The sequence below is a fragment of the Diadema antillarum genome, unplaced genomic scaffold (genome assembly GCF_040938485.1).
Source record: "Diadema antillarum isolate AM-2024a unplaced genomic scaffold, OU_Dant_1.0 seq00000827_RagTag, whole genome shotgun sequence".
Taxonomy (NCBI): domain Eukaryota; kingdom Metazoa; phylum Echinodermata; class Echinoidea; order Diadematoida; family Diadematidae; genus Diadema; species Diadema antillarum.
The window spans coordinates 1-14,064 of NW_027271704.1; the positions used below are offsets into that span (position 1 = coordinate 1).

Genomic DNA, 14,064 nt, shown 5'->3' on the forward strand with positions numbered 1-14,064 from the left:
AGTTGGGGACTCGCCTCAAACGAGGGATTGACGGCATGTTAATCTAATAATCCCTTCTTTGTTGTTACTCTGGTGGTTTACTTCCTGTTTTTTTTTTTGTCCCATTCATCGCACAGCCAGCACGGTTTGGTAAAGATTAAGCGCTTGAATAGACACTGTACTTCAGAGCCTCTTTTCTCAGTTCACACTTTTCCTGAGTTTGTGCTTTCTTTCCAATATTTAGATAGGTTAGGAGCGTCCATTTGATTTGAGTTATACATCATTTTAAAGCTTAAAGTCTGCTCTTTCAGAATATGGTCTTAACTAAAAATTCATGTCTGGCGACTTTTTGTTTGTTTTGAGGTGCAGGGTCACATTTAAGTTGAAATCAAGCTTCAGTTCTTAATCGGTACTGTCACCCTCTTGGCAATCAGAACAATTTAAACGAGAATTCATTTCCGTTGTTTGCCTTACCTTTCTCTGGAAGACAAGCCCTAACTCCCGGAGATGTTGTAGGAAGTGAAGCTCAGGCTCACTCATTCCTTCTGAGGAGTAATCCTTGTCAAAACATGAGGAAAATAATAAAAAGACAAAGTGAATGCTTATCAATCCATCAGTTGAACTTTCCAGATAAAACAAAGGAAAGCACAACAGCATCAAAATGACTGCCATGGTATGAGTCTGTTCTTGCAGGTGAGTTAAGTCAAAAGATTTACATGTTCTCACTCATTAAAGATATATAACAATACAGTGCATTCCCAATGTCACAAAGTCCTCTGGACTGGCAGTTTTTTGTTTTTTTTTAATGTGTGTGTTTTTGCATTTTTGGTGGCCCCTGGCCACCGGGCCACCGTTAGTGTCAAGCCCTGGTGTGTGTGTGTGTTACATCAAAATTTTGCTATAGCTGAACATTTCAGGACATAAAGATATATGGATAATTATGGGACTGGAATTTTTCCTTCGTTGTAACAAGAAATTCCTTATAACTGTGTTTGTAAGAAGAGTGCACTGTATCAAAATAATTATGACCTGTCTTTTGACATGGATGCTTCATCTATCACCTGGCCTAGTACTATTCTAAAGGGAATAACTCTTCCTACAGTCATCCTATTATCTTCACATTTCAATTATTTATACAGCACAGTTTTGTTCACTGTGCTGTATAGTACTGCACTGCTTGTTTGGCTTCATACATTTCTTTGCTTTAGAGGCATAAATTTCATTTTAAAAAGGCATTGTGCGGCAGTATTTTGACCATGCACTGCATTGCTTCAATTTCAAATCAATTAAATTATAAGTTATTTCTATCAAACAAAAAAGTACACATAATATAAAGCAACACAATTGTTGATTGATCTTGTTGAACAATTTGAAAGAAGTACAAGTTATGACGTATAATACAAAATGTATGTTTTAAAGACTGATTATACAATGAGAAAACAATGCACACTTTGCAATAGTGACAAACTGTAAATATAGTGATGGAAAAGAGTGATCTTAGAGTGATAGCTCCTCGCATGTATTTACCTTGCCAAGAGTAGAGAAGCTGAGCTGAAATAGGAAAGACAAAGCATCAACAATGTCTAGCCCCCTCGCTTGGGCCGTCTCCAGGTATTGCAGCATGAAGAACCAGACCTGGGAGGGTGTGTCAAGCAGAAGGAACTGGAACCCTGCTGGTGTGATGACCAAACCGCCCTCGTCTTCTTGTCTGTCACAAATATTGGAATTCAAGCAGAGTAGGTATTATAGGGAGAAAAACACTAATCTCTGAAACTTCTCGGATGTCTGATTTCTCATATATGTTTTGCATGTAAAATTACAAATTCAGTATTATCAAATACCACAGGAATGGACAGATATATGGTGTATACATCAAAAATAGTAACATGCAAAACAGTACACATGAAATTTTACATACAGGATGACTGAATGATAATGATAAGGAAATATATAAAATCTTCCATCAAAAGTGTAACATCAGACTGTAGACTGTGAGAGTCGGGTCATCTTGATACGCATGTTTTACTGTTTGTATGAGAAGCCAAGCGTAACAATGCTGGCCGTATGGAAAGCCAACACATCATTGCTGTGAGGTGGGAGTGGGGAAAGGGTGGTTTAAATGACTTACAATCTCATGAGGCCAGAATGTTGGAGGACCATGGCGATGTCACGACTCAAGATGTCAACGGCTTTTCCCGACCCGACCAAGAAGTGAAGAACACACTGGGGAAGAGGATAACAATGAAATCACTGCAACCAAACGTAAACTGGCACTTTAAGTATCCTCAAGCATCCTGTCCTTCGTTGATTTCCTGATTCAAGTCACAGGACATCAACTTATCCTGGTATGTGATCATATACAATGAAGAAATTTAGGTATGCACATCCTAACAAGAATGAAAACATGTTTAGAAAGTAAAAAACAAACAAACAAACAAACAAACAAACAAACAAACAAACAAACAAAACTGGACTGTAGTGCAATACCTCTTTTAGAAGCAGACTTTTGCTATTAACATTTTCTCCTCTTGGTTGTAAATGACATTTTGAAAATGAATAAGGTTCAAGTTTCTCTTTATTCTATTGACCAGTGTCACCATATATCTGGAAAAAGAGCTAATAAAAATTGTACAATATGAATCAGCAGGTGGACTCATTTTATATCTTTGGAGTCATTAGAGATAAATCATTCTGTGATATATACAATTGATGTGGAGCATGCAATGTCATAGCTACTTCAAATGTTAACAAAGATATCTCAAGAAACAATACTAATAAAAACTGATTTAAGAAGATGGTGGCAGGACCCTTTGGTCACTAAAGAGGTTCAACCATTGTCCCTGCTTGGAAAGGAAATGGAAAGTTTGTCAAGGTATGGAGCACAGATGAGATGGGAAGGGTCCCTTCACCTACCTCCCACCGCTCCATGGCGTACTTATCCAGCGCTGCTGTGTCTTTCACCTTCTTATCCTTCCCACCTTTTCCACTGATGGCCCATGGTGTCCCCCTGGAACAGAGCAAGGAAATTTGCGAGGGGGCAGGGAAGGGGGACAGGAAAAAAAAAAAGGAGAGAGAGAGAGAGAGAATGAAGAGAAAATATGCATAAGGAAATTATTTGGGGATGCAAATATACATATAGTAGAAAAATCAGAAATTCAAAGTGAAACAGAAGTAGTATCATTCTCCTGAAAGAACAAAAAAAAAAGTGGTTTACAAATTTGTACATGTATCTATGCATACAAATATGCATACAAACAAATGAGAGAAAGTGACATGTCGACCTTTAACCTTGCTACACAGCTATGACCTTGTAACCCCTGCTCTGCAACCCTCTTAATAATCACCTGTTTTCTTGGCCCCATACTATCCTGTATACCCTAGTAAAAGAAATTCAGTAGAACTAGGCTTTCCTTCTAGCCCCTTTTATCACTTTGCAATTCATGTTTAGTCTGGTACCAAGAAACAGGACTCATAATAAATGTCAGGCCTCTCAACTGCCCATTCTCAATACTTTGCTTATTGTGTAAGATACAATTCATAAGATATGCAGTCTCATTAACAGACACAGCATGGGAATTTCAAACAAGCCAAATGGTTGCCTATCTTGTCCGGTGAGTGTTAATGAATATTCATGAGGATTGCTTGACATCACACTCACTAACCCTATCAAAACGTCTGGGCTCTGTTCTATCTGATGTGCCCAGTCCCATCTCTTTGTGTCTACTCACTGCAATCATGAAGCTAACTTCACCAAAGTGTTAGACAGTCTTGATGCATTAATTCCATTTCAAAAGGGCAATTGAAAACAGAAGCCACGCTAAGCTGAGCCTTAGGATATTGGTGGGATTTAGCCTGGGTTAACCCAAGAAATTGCACTGGGCTATGACAACATTTTAGCAGTGAGAATAGATTCATATTCAGATTCAGATTCAGATTTATTCAACACTTTCAGTAAAAAACAAACAAACAGGAGAATACAGAAAATTGACAACACCATAATAACAAGAAAAGAATGATTACAATAAGCATCAGTACGAAAATACAATACATTTGAAAGTGAAATTTAATAGACCTTAAGCAATTCATCATTGTAGGATTATATCCACATTCATGACAAACCACAGACATATTGCAAATTTTTTGTAACCAATTCAAGCGACACAAAATAAAACAAATAAATTTCTAAATAAAGCCTGGATCCTTTCTGCTTTCCTGGGCCACAAGGGGCTGAGTCAAAGAAAAAAAAAAAGTCTTCTCCTTACCCTCCTATCAGTGTCGTCTTGAGGTTGGTCCTGAAGATAGAATTGAGCGTCCACCCCGGCAGGCCACCAGGCAGTGGCTGGTTCTTGAAAAGCCTCAGGTCTGTCAGGGCCTTGATGGTTTGGTGCAGCTGCCTAAAACAGATTTTTTAATTTTTTTATTTTAATAACATTACAAAATGAATCCAAAATACAAATGGTAATTCACACACAAACTACTTTTTGTGTCATTGGAAATTTAAAGATTGTAATTTACTTCAACAAAAAAAAAATTAAAAAAATGGCTAAGCTCCTTCATAATAACCACTCAAGCCAATTAATCATGTTGCAGTTGAACAGGGAAAGATGAAAAGAAAAAAGAAAGACACAGTGCAGTGGAGGGCATCCATAACTGTTTGAATAATAAACATAAATCTTCTTTTACAGTAACACCACCTTCAAAATTTGATGGTCATGTCTACTTTATTGCCTAACAGTTGTTACCTGCTGTCTTTCCACAGACACACACAAAAACTCTCATACCATTGGGTCTTTGTTGAACTTTGTGTTTTGAGTACAGGTAGTGAGTGCAATTTTTACATCAGCTTGAATCTTCATTCTTATGATCTCACGGCTACACTGAACCACAATATCTTCAACTTGTGCATAATACTTTAATACAGTGTACTATATAATAATACTAACATATACGTGTATGTTTGACACCCATACTAATAGTATGGATTAATTACATTAGTATCACTTTCTCTACTTGTTGATTGAGGGCAACAAACCACATGGTGGCCTGCACTTTATCAATAGATGATATTACTTGCTTTGATTACATACTTGAAATGTGTCACTTCCTTTTAAAAACATCAATTGAATCACTTATTTTCTTTGAAACTGGATGGAATACAGGTAGGGTACTTACTCTTGTTGATTACTCTGCACCCATGAAGTGACAGCGGCCTGAGTTATGGCTTGATCTATGAACAGCACCCTCATTATGCAATGCTTTGCCAGGATCGGTAATTCTCTGGAGAAAGAAACAAAGGAATTTACCTGTCAGAAGCATACTTTACCATTAATACAGACAATGGACTCCCGTTATAACGAAGTCCTCGGGACCAGCAGTTTTCTTTCGTTATATCGAAATTTCATTGTAACTGAACAAATGAACAATAAAAAAGCAAAGAGAGGATACTGTTGCGGCCTGAATGTTTATTTCATTGTAACCGGAATTTTGTAATAGTATCGTTATAACGGGGGTGCACTGCATAGTAATGAATACAGTAATACATTATTTCTGTTTTCTGCTGCTCAAGTTCAAAATTTGCAACTAATATGGCATTACTGTGAGATAGGTGCATAACCATTCAACGGGAACATGCATATACATTTGCATATCAAGTACAATTGTACACGGAGGGTGAAATGGGACCTCACTTATTCAGTGTGCACGCACACATGTACTTCAGATGTGTGTAAGTCAACAAGTGAATGGAGGTAGAGTGGCACATGCATAAAATTACATACGACATGTAGCAAACACAATTTTAAACAGATTCTGTGCAAAGTGAATAAATTTAAGTAGGCCTACTGAAAAGTTTATTCTATATTTTATATTATAGCGGCTGGGTATTTAATGAATTTTGCGAGTTACTTTCACGTATTCCGCGGAATCAGGACATTAATTACTGGTACATATGGCATGCAAAAAATATTTGCTTGCTTTTTTTTTTGCACGAGCTTCTGGTTGCATGAAATGCTCTAAAATTTCAACCTTTAAAATCTACATTAAGTCATTACATTACAGTAGGTCAGGTAATTTTTCACATCATGATCATACAATTCATACTTAGCAGAGCTACCAAGTCTCACGCATTGTGAGTGAGACTCAAGCATTTAGGGTCTGTCTCACGATCTCACGCATGACACCCATTTTTCTCACGCATTGGGAGCATAGCTTAAAGGATTAAAGTGAGAGTTGCAATTGAAGGCATATTTCCCTTTTGTCTTTCAAAATAAGTAAAAAATAGTCACTCAAGTATGCACCAGCTTGCACCATTAAGAGCTTAAAAATTGAAAAAGCTCCCTACCGTGGGAGGGCGATACCCCCCTCCCACACCCTCTCCTCGCTCAGTCGCTTCGCTCCCTCTCTCACGTACATATGCGCGCGCAGAGATGCTGAGTCATGAAAATCTCACTCATAAAAATTTTTTGAACTTGCCATCTATGACGTCTTTAGTACATGTGCAAGCGATTATGCCTCCAAAACTATTTTCTAGCATTCATTTGCAGATCATACTGCAAAAGTTGAAATTTGTGCGCTTTTCACGCAACCACAAACAAGAGCGAAAATAAAAGCACACAAATATTTTTGCTTGCTGCATGTTCCATGAATAGCTAGGCCTAAATTTTAGTTCTAGTTTATATCTTGATTCCGTGGAATTAAAGACATGCGAAACTCTTCTTACCCTGCCAAGCGCGGAAAATTAGTCATGCAAAAATATCCACTTTTACGGCAGATTATAAAAAGCCCCTTCCTATCCTATTTTTCATCTAATCCCATCATTTTGGAGCAAAGCAGAGCTTGCCTTTTCCAGACTGGAAACACAGGAAAATAAATTGAAAATCCAGAAAGAAATATATCTTGCACTACTGACACTGTGATGAAATCATACTATAGTAGTAGACTTTAATTAAAAAGTATTTACTCCCCTGAAACCAGGGATTGCCGATTAACAACTACTCAATCGTTACAACAACACCTACCGGTATATACGTTTCGATTTTTAGTAAAGTTTTATACTCGTCGCCAATGCAATGGATCATCATGATCGCGATCGTATTAAAATCATTATGATGCTGCCTTAACCAGATATAACATCTATTTGAATGAATGGGACTGGGCGAATTATAGCTCGACTCGCTACTCCGCCGATGATATTCACTCGACTCCCACTTTACCTGAAAACTGCTAGGCATGTCGCCGGGTGATTGTACAGTCTATCTAAAACAGAACCTTGAAGAGTTCGTAAATATCCATGGAGATCTTTGCAATCAAGTTTCTTCGAGTTTTCACCTAGACTCGTACTTGCACTCGCCATGGTTCCGTTGTCGGTCCCACATGCGACACACAGCCAGACTTCGCGCGCGCGTGTGTGTGTGTGTACCACACAGAACTGATTGGCCGAGTTAGCTAGCACGTCGGTCGCGATTGTTTCCGTTCACATTGCACACTTTCGCTTCGAACGGTCTTGAATCATCTAGCGGAGGGTTACTCACGTTGCACAATGACTGATATGATCCTATGGGGTAATTAAAGATTAATTTAATGCTCAGTATTAAACTCGCACACCCCTGCCCTAAACTATCTCGAGGAGGCCTCAATAGTGTTTTTCCAAAACTAGCATTGACCTTTAACACGTTAGACCTTTCACCTCCTCAGATTAAACCCATATTCAGACTTTCTTTCTTTCTGTTTTTTTTTTAACAGAGATGCATGAACGTGATACATGTATTTGAATTTGATGTGAAAATCTGCCCCCAGTTGTATTCAACCAAGAACTTAAAAACCCCACCTCCTTTCATCTTTACAGTACACGTGTATTATGTTGATTAATAGGATAACATTTAATCAATCGTAAACAGGGGCGGATCCAGGATTTCCGTAAAGGGGAGGCGCCTTTACAAAAATTTGGGGGGGGGGGGCGCAAGAGCCCCCCCCCCCGCCCTTTTTTTCTTTTTATTTCTTTTTGTTTTAACAAAAATTGAAGAGAGCGCGCCAGTGCCAACTCATAAATTGGACGCCATGTCGTTACCCAGCGTACAGTGCGCTTAAGGTTTTAGCGTGTGCGCTTGGGGGTTAGCGTTACGCGCAGGCGTCCCAAAGGCGCAAGGCACTGTGTTGCTTGAGAGACACAGAGAGAGAAAGGGTGTAGGTTGGGGGAGGGACATTCTTTCATTCCATCCATGTTGAACAAAGCCAACAATCGTCAATCATTTTTACACATTCAAATAGACCATTGTGGACACAAGCACCCAGGTATAGGGAAGCTGTCTAAAGGACATAATTCTTGAATATAAATATGATAATTTTTTTGCTGTAAAAATAAAAGAAGAATTCACAGTATGCCGTGTCATACACTTTCACTAGACTGTATGCTATATTGTATTTAGCAAGCTGTCCAGGGAACAAGAATATTGTACAACAAAATGATAAATAAATTTACAATTCTAGCAGTGCACAGGCAATAGACGAATTCCACAGTTATTACTGTTTTGCACGTAAATAACCATCAATTACCATCCTATTTAGTACCATATAGTTATGTATGAAACAGACATGAAGGCCTACTAGTATGTAGTCCAAAAGGAATACGCCTATGTACAATGTACAACATGAAACGTCATCGGCAAGTGCGTATTAAGGTATGTAAAATGATCTCAAATTGTTTAGAAATAGTTTTTTAAAAGACCTGTAATTGAACGAAAGCACAAATACCTGGATAATTATGATGATGAGGGATATCCTCAGTGACATCCGTACCAAATGTAAACTATACGATCAGGACCATTTAATATATAGATATGAAATAAGTTAAAAAACAAATAAAATTGTCCAAATGGCTACCGGCATATACCTCAGCCATATTACATTGTTCTCTTAGCAGGTGTACAGTATGTCCCCCCCCCCCCAAAAAAAAAAAAAAAAAAAAAATACAATCAGATTTTCGCATTGATAACACCCAATAGGATTAAACTGTTTAAATGCTACTTCAGAGTCTTAAAATACAATATCTTAGCTCTCAATTTGGTAAAGCGGTCACAGAGAAAAGTGGATTGTTGTAAAGCATGTCATGAGTCTGATTCTTCCAAGTTAAGCACTTCGACGATGCTCTTGTGTGAGATTACAATAGACAGAACTTGGAGGGAAGAGATTTCTGACATCCTCTACAAAACCCCTAATTTCTCTTTGACCACTGAAGCAAATCGAATGGGGTTTTCTGTAAATAATGTGGGCAATGAGTTATAGTTTCATACCCTGAATTTGTATTTAGATTGATTGACTATTTTTAAAGATATCAATGCGGAGAGTCCCGTTGTAATTTTTTTTTGGGGGGTACATACGGTAGAGTACGTCTTGACAATGTTACACGTCAGTTTCATATAATTGACAGAAAAAAATGGCATGTTTGTCATAAGATATAATACGTCAAGTGTTTACTTTCCTTAAACTAGGTGTGAATGGATGACTTTTATTGTTTAAGAGAGCAAGTATTAAGGAATTTGAGCATTTTTTACTCGTCAGTTGACCTATCTATACTTCATGGCAATACCCTGAGTGGTTATTTTAAAAATATGTGGAAAATCTTGTCATTTTACTATTTTCACTTGACCTTTGACCATCATGGCCAAAATCTTTCCCTATATATACGCGTAACTGTGTAGTAATGATGGCATGCAAATACCGTGTTTGGTTTTAAGTTTTTGTATCGGGTAATCTCCAAGGTACGGAGGAACTGGGTAATAATATTTTAACAACAGATACTAGAATTTTAACATTTTACCTGACATTGATCCTTGACCTTTGGCCCTTCCCATGACCCCACCCCTACCCCCCCAATAAATGAAAATAAATAAATCACAAGAGAATCATAGTCGCCGCAGTAAGTTTTGTCTGGAAATACATGTACTCACCTTCAAAAATTGCATGTAGATATGTGGGAAATAGTAATATTGTTTTAAGAATTTAACCATTATGTACATGAATTTGACCTTTCACTTTGAGCGTGTTTACACAAAAGTTTATAAGCTAAAGACAAATATTCGTCCACTCACACATGCATCTTATGTCAAACAGTTTCATTACAAACGGTGTCCAAAAAATGATTACGGAATGAAGGACAGACAGAAGGACGGACGGACGACCAAAACAAATGCCTCAGGCTACACTTCGTACGTTATGGCGGTGGCATACAAGTGTAAATCAAAGCTTGGATAGCCTGAAAGACACCGTGAGGAATCCAAAGAAAACATATCATACAGTTTTCCCGTCGCACACTAATTTCCCACTTTTTTTTTTCCTTCGTTTTGGATCTGTCGGAAAGCGGTGCATCATTACACATGAGTCAGGTGGTTCAAGCAACGCCATGCTGGGCAGGAATTTAGGCATGACAAATCTTCAGTTTTTCCGCAGAAACATATCAAAATAACTTTAAAATGATATATTATATACCTTCTACTTCAATAAAGTAGACAACGGCAATGACAATTCATTATCCCCACTGCACCGTGACTGATATTGGGGATTTCCCAAAGGCAAACAAAATTAGCGCGTAGCTGCGCGTAATGAACAATGGGCACTGCGTATGAGCTTTGCTCGCGCCCGCGTGATTGACTTTGGTAACGACATGGCGCCTGTAGATCACGGGACCAGCTTTTGACCAATCACAGGCTTCAAAACACATAAGCCAAAAACCGAGTTGGCCAGACTCTCTTAATATACGGCACTGGAGCGCGCGCACCCGGTGCGCCCCCATTTGGATCCGCCGCTGGCAAAATGTGTGTAAAGTACTAGAGTATTTTGAACCCACAAATGCTGTCTAGTCATATGTATATTTTTTCTTTTCTTTGTGATGATGGAAATAAATAAACTATTGAACTATGAACTATAGCATCTCAATAATGCCAACCCAACTGTAACCTTGCATGGTCCTCTTCAGAATATATAGGCCTATAGGGCCTATCCTAATTATGTCACAATTCCCTCTTTTCTTTTTCTTCCTTTCCTATCACCTAGCTCCCTCTTCTTTTGATATCTCATCTCAGCTTTTCATTCTGTAATATGTAATTTTTACTCATCTGCATAATGCCATTTTTGGGACCTTGTTCACCGCCGACGGAACGTTTTCAAAAGTGGAGGGGGGGGGGGGGAACTTCCGGGTTTCGTGAGCTAACAAGGAAAATAAAAAGGCCTTCAGCGCAAAAACATAACCTTATACCGCGCTCACATTTCAAGGTTTGTATACACTTTTCTAGTGCCACTTACGCACTTCCGGGGTAAAAAAAAAAGGGGGGGGCCAAAGTGGTGACACCTTATGTATTCTTTTGTACGGTGCAAACAAGTGGGGGGCGGGGGGGGGGGGGGGGCGGGGCGGGGCGAGCCCCCCCCCCCCCCCCCCCCCGGCCCCCGGTTCCGCCGGCCATGTTGTTTAACAAGCTCTGCACTTCACTTATCCGGCACAACATTCCACATGTATGCATAAACCTGCTTTAATTTTGTAATACAAAACGATAATAGGAATCTAACTGCATGACAAGACCCCACTTTAAAAGGGTTAAGTGTTATATGTGAATTTTTTGTGAAATAAATCAATTGAATTGAATTTAGTCATCCACCCTCAAGTTCAGAAAAGTTCACTGACCTTTTAGTCACGAAACACTCGGTGAACCTACTAGTACTCATCTCTGTAGAGATCAATGATTTAACTATTCTAGTCATTTTTTGAATATGAAGCATAATCTAGGCCTATGGGCCTATGGACTACGGTTTATTTAGGCAATGATTGTTTTGCGTTTCTCTGTGTTATGACTTTTGTGATAGCCTATAACTTAATTTTGTGAAAAGGTTTTGCAAGTTAAAAGTTCGGACATTTTGAAACTTTTTGAAAGTTTATTAGTAACAGGGCCTACACATGTATTGACAAGGTATTACGCTAAACAAACCCGCTCTGGGTAGGGCCTATTGGAGTCCATTACAAATACATCATTAAAACATTTCACAATAGCAATTCAGTAATAACAAATTAGTACAGGTGTATAAGGGGCCTATTTTACAAAATGTACAAAATAACAATAAGAAACAAATATGCAGTGGCGGATCCAGAGGGGGCGCACCGGGCACGCACCCCCTTTTTATTTGTTATCAACACAGAAGAAATAAAAAGAAGAACTTGAATGAAATGAAACCAGGAAGTAGCACCAGAAATATTAATTGTTTGTGCGCCCCTCCCCCTTTACAGAATTCCTGGATCCGCCCCTGAATATGGGATAAAATAATGGGGGGATAATTCGATGGGCAGATAAAGAGGGAGAGAGAGAGAGAGAGAGAGAGAGGGACTCCGTAGTAGAGAGAAAGAAGAAGAAAGGGAGAGGATTTACAGGATCAAGGGGAGGGTAAGAAAAAGAAAGTTGATTATACAAAGTGCGTATGCTGCACCTAAAGTGTATTCATAGGCCTACTTCAGTTTAGCAACGAAAAAAGAAAAAGAAAAAAAAAGAATTATTTAAACAGTGTGTCATTTTAACTACAAAACTCAGTTAGATTAGAAAAGATGGTCTTCTTTGCACAAATGATCTATCTTTAGCGCGTTTGGATATTTTTCGGTAACAGGTACCCTATCGTTGTATATAAGCAGGGGCGGATCCAGGAATTCCGTACAGGGGAGGTGCCTTGAAGGTGGGCGCAAGCCCCCTCCCCCCATATTTTTTCTTTTTATTTCTTTTGTTTAAAAAAAAAATTAAAGAGGGGGCGCGTGCCTGGTGCGCCCCCTCTGGATCCACCACTGTACGCTGTTCTTGAAAGAGCTAGGCTGCCCTGAATGAAATTCATCACCAAGTTAATTTACCTTGCATTGCAATGGGTATATAGGGCCTACTAATTTCATTTCTTGGAATTTGATTCTGTCTCACAGAAACATGCGGGCAATTTATGATTCAACAGCACAGCGACTTGTAAAATTCTTTGCCTCAGAATATTAACCTCATATTCAAGTGTTGAAAGTATTTTTCAAAATTAAGAGCTTGCTTGAAAATGCCACAGGCCTAATTCAAACATTGGGAATTTTTCCTACATCGCTGTCCTTTTCTTTAATTGTTTATAAGTGCAGGCCTGATTGAATTTAGAACTAGCCAAACTTTTGAAGCTAGCAATTGGTAGTCAGCGATTTTCTAGACGAAATTAACTTTTTAACCTTTGAGCATTTTCATTTTTTTTTCAGATTAGATAATATGTCAATTTTTCACTAGAATAGTCAAACAATTTCACCTTTTGCAGATCATTGCGAATGTATAGTATCCCCTTACGAGAAGCAAAGTCAACTAACTACCAAAAACAAAACAAAACAAAACAAAACAAAACAGGAACGTGCTGTCTGAACTTTCTAATTAAGCTTGTTAAAGTTATGTTGCAGAAGTTTGACAGATGATACATTGTTATGCACTAAATGACTAAACTTAAATGCATTCTTTAGGCCCATAAAGGGCCTAAGTTATTTCTTTTATCTATTGTAGTTGTACGGTACATTCTGAAATTGTATGTACACATGTCGTATCTTATCTCGTGTTTGAATTCTTTCATGTTATTGATGATCATGTGTGCGATATCATCTTTATATTTTTACATTTCTCATAATCGAAAAGATTCGGAAGAAGTAAATTTCAGGTTCAAGTACAAAGTAAAGGACTGTATTATGATGTAAATAGCACAGTCTGCAAGAATATTCAGCCTATTGAAGGAGGAAGACTTAATCAGTAGAAGAAGAAGAAGGCGGAGGAGAAGAAGAAGAAGTAAAGAAATTATTATGTATGTACCCCGATGCAGGACACTCGTGTCATGCGCACGTAAGATACAAAGGCAGCAGCGGCAGATCTCTGATCTGTCTTTTCTATACGTTTTACGGATACCTTACGTGATCGTTCGGCTGTGACAATAGCAACAACGAAAACTATCCGTCGTCAAGCTGAGAGAAAAACGAGTGTAACAACATTTTCTTGGTTTTCCTTGAGTAGCAGTTCATTGTCCATTACGGTTAACATACAGGTAATATTTTTTTTAATG

General features: G+C 38.4%; 1 protein-coding gene across 1 annotated transcript; it reads right to left on the reverse strand.

The window, feature by feature from the left end:
- Positions 1-453: 453 nt before the first annotated feature.
- LOC139740028 (general transcription factor IIH subunit 4-like) lies at positions 454-7,330 on the reverse strand (the record flags this gene model as incomplete). Its single annotated transcript, XM_071650622.1, has 7 exons — positions 7,191-7,330; positions 5,152-5,256; positions 4,242-4,373; positions 2,893-2,986; positions 2,108-2,202; positions 1,507-1,687; positions 454-537 (listed from the first exon to the last, which is right to left on the reverse strand). Coding segments are annotated over exons 1-7 (831 nt in total), but the record flags the coding sequence as incomplete, so codon positions are not given.
- Between the last annotated feature and the right edge of the window lie 6,734 nt (positions 7,331-14,064).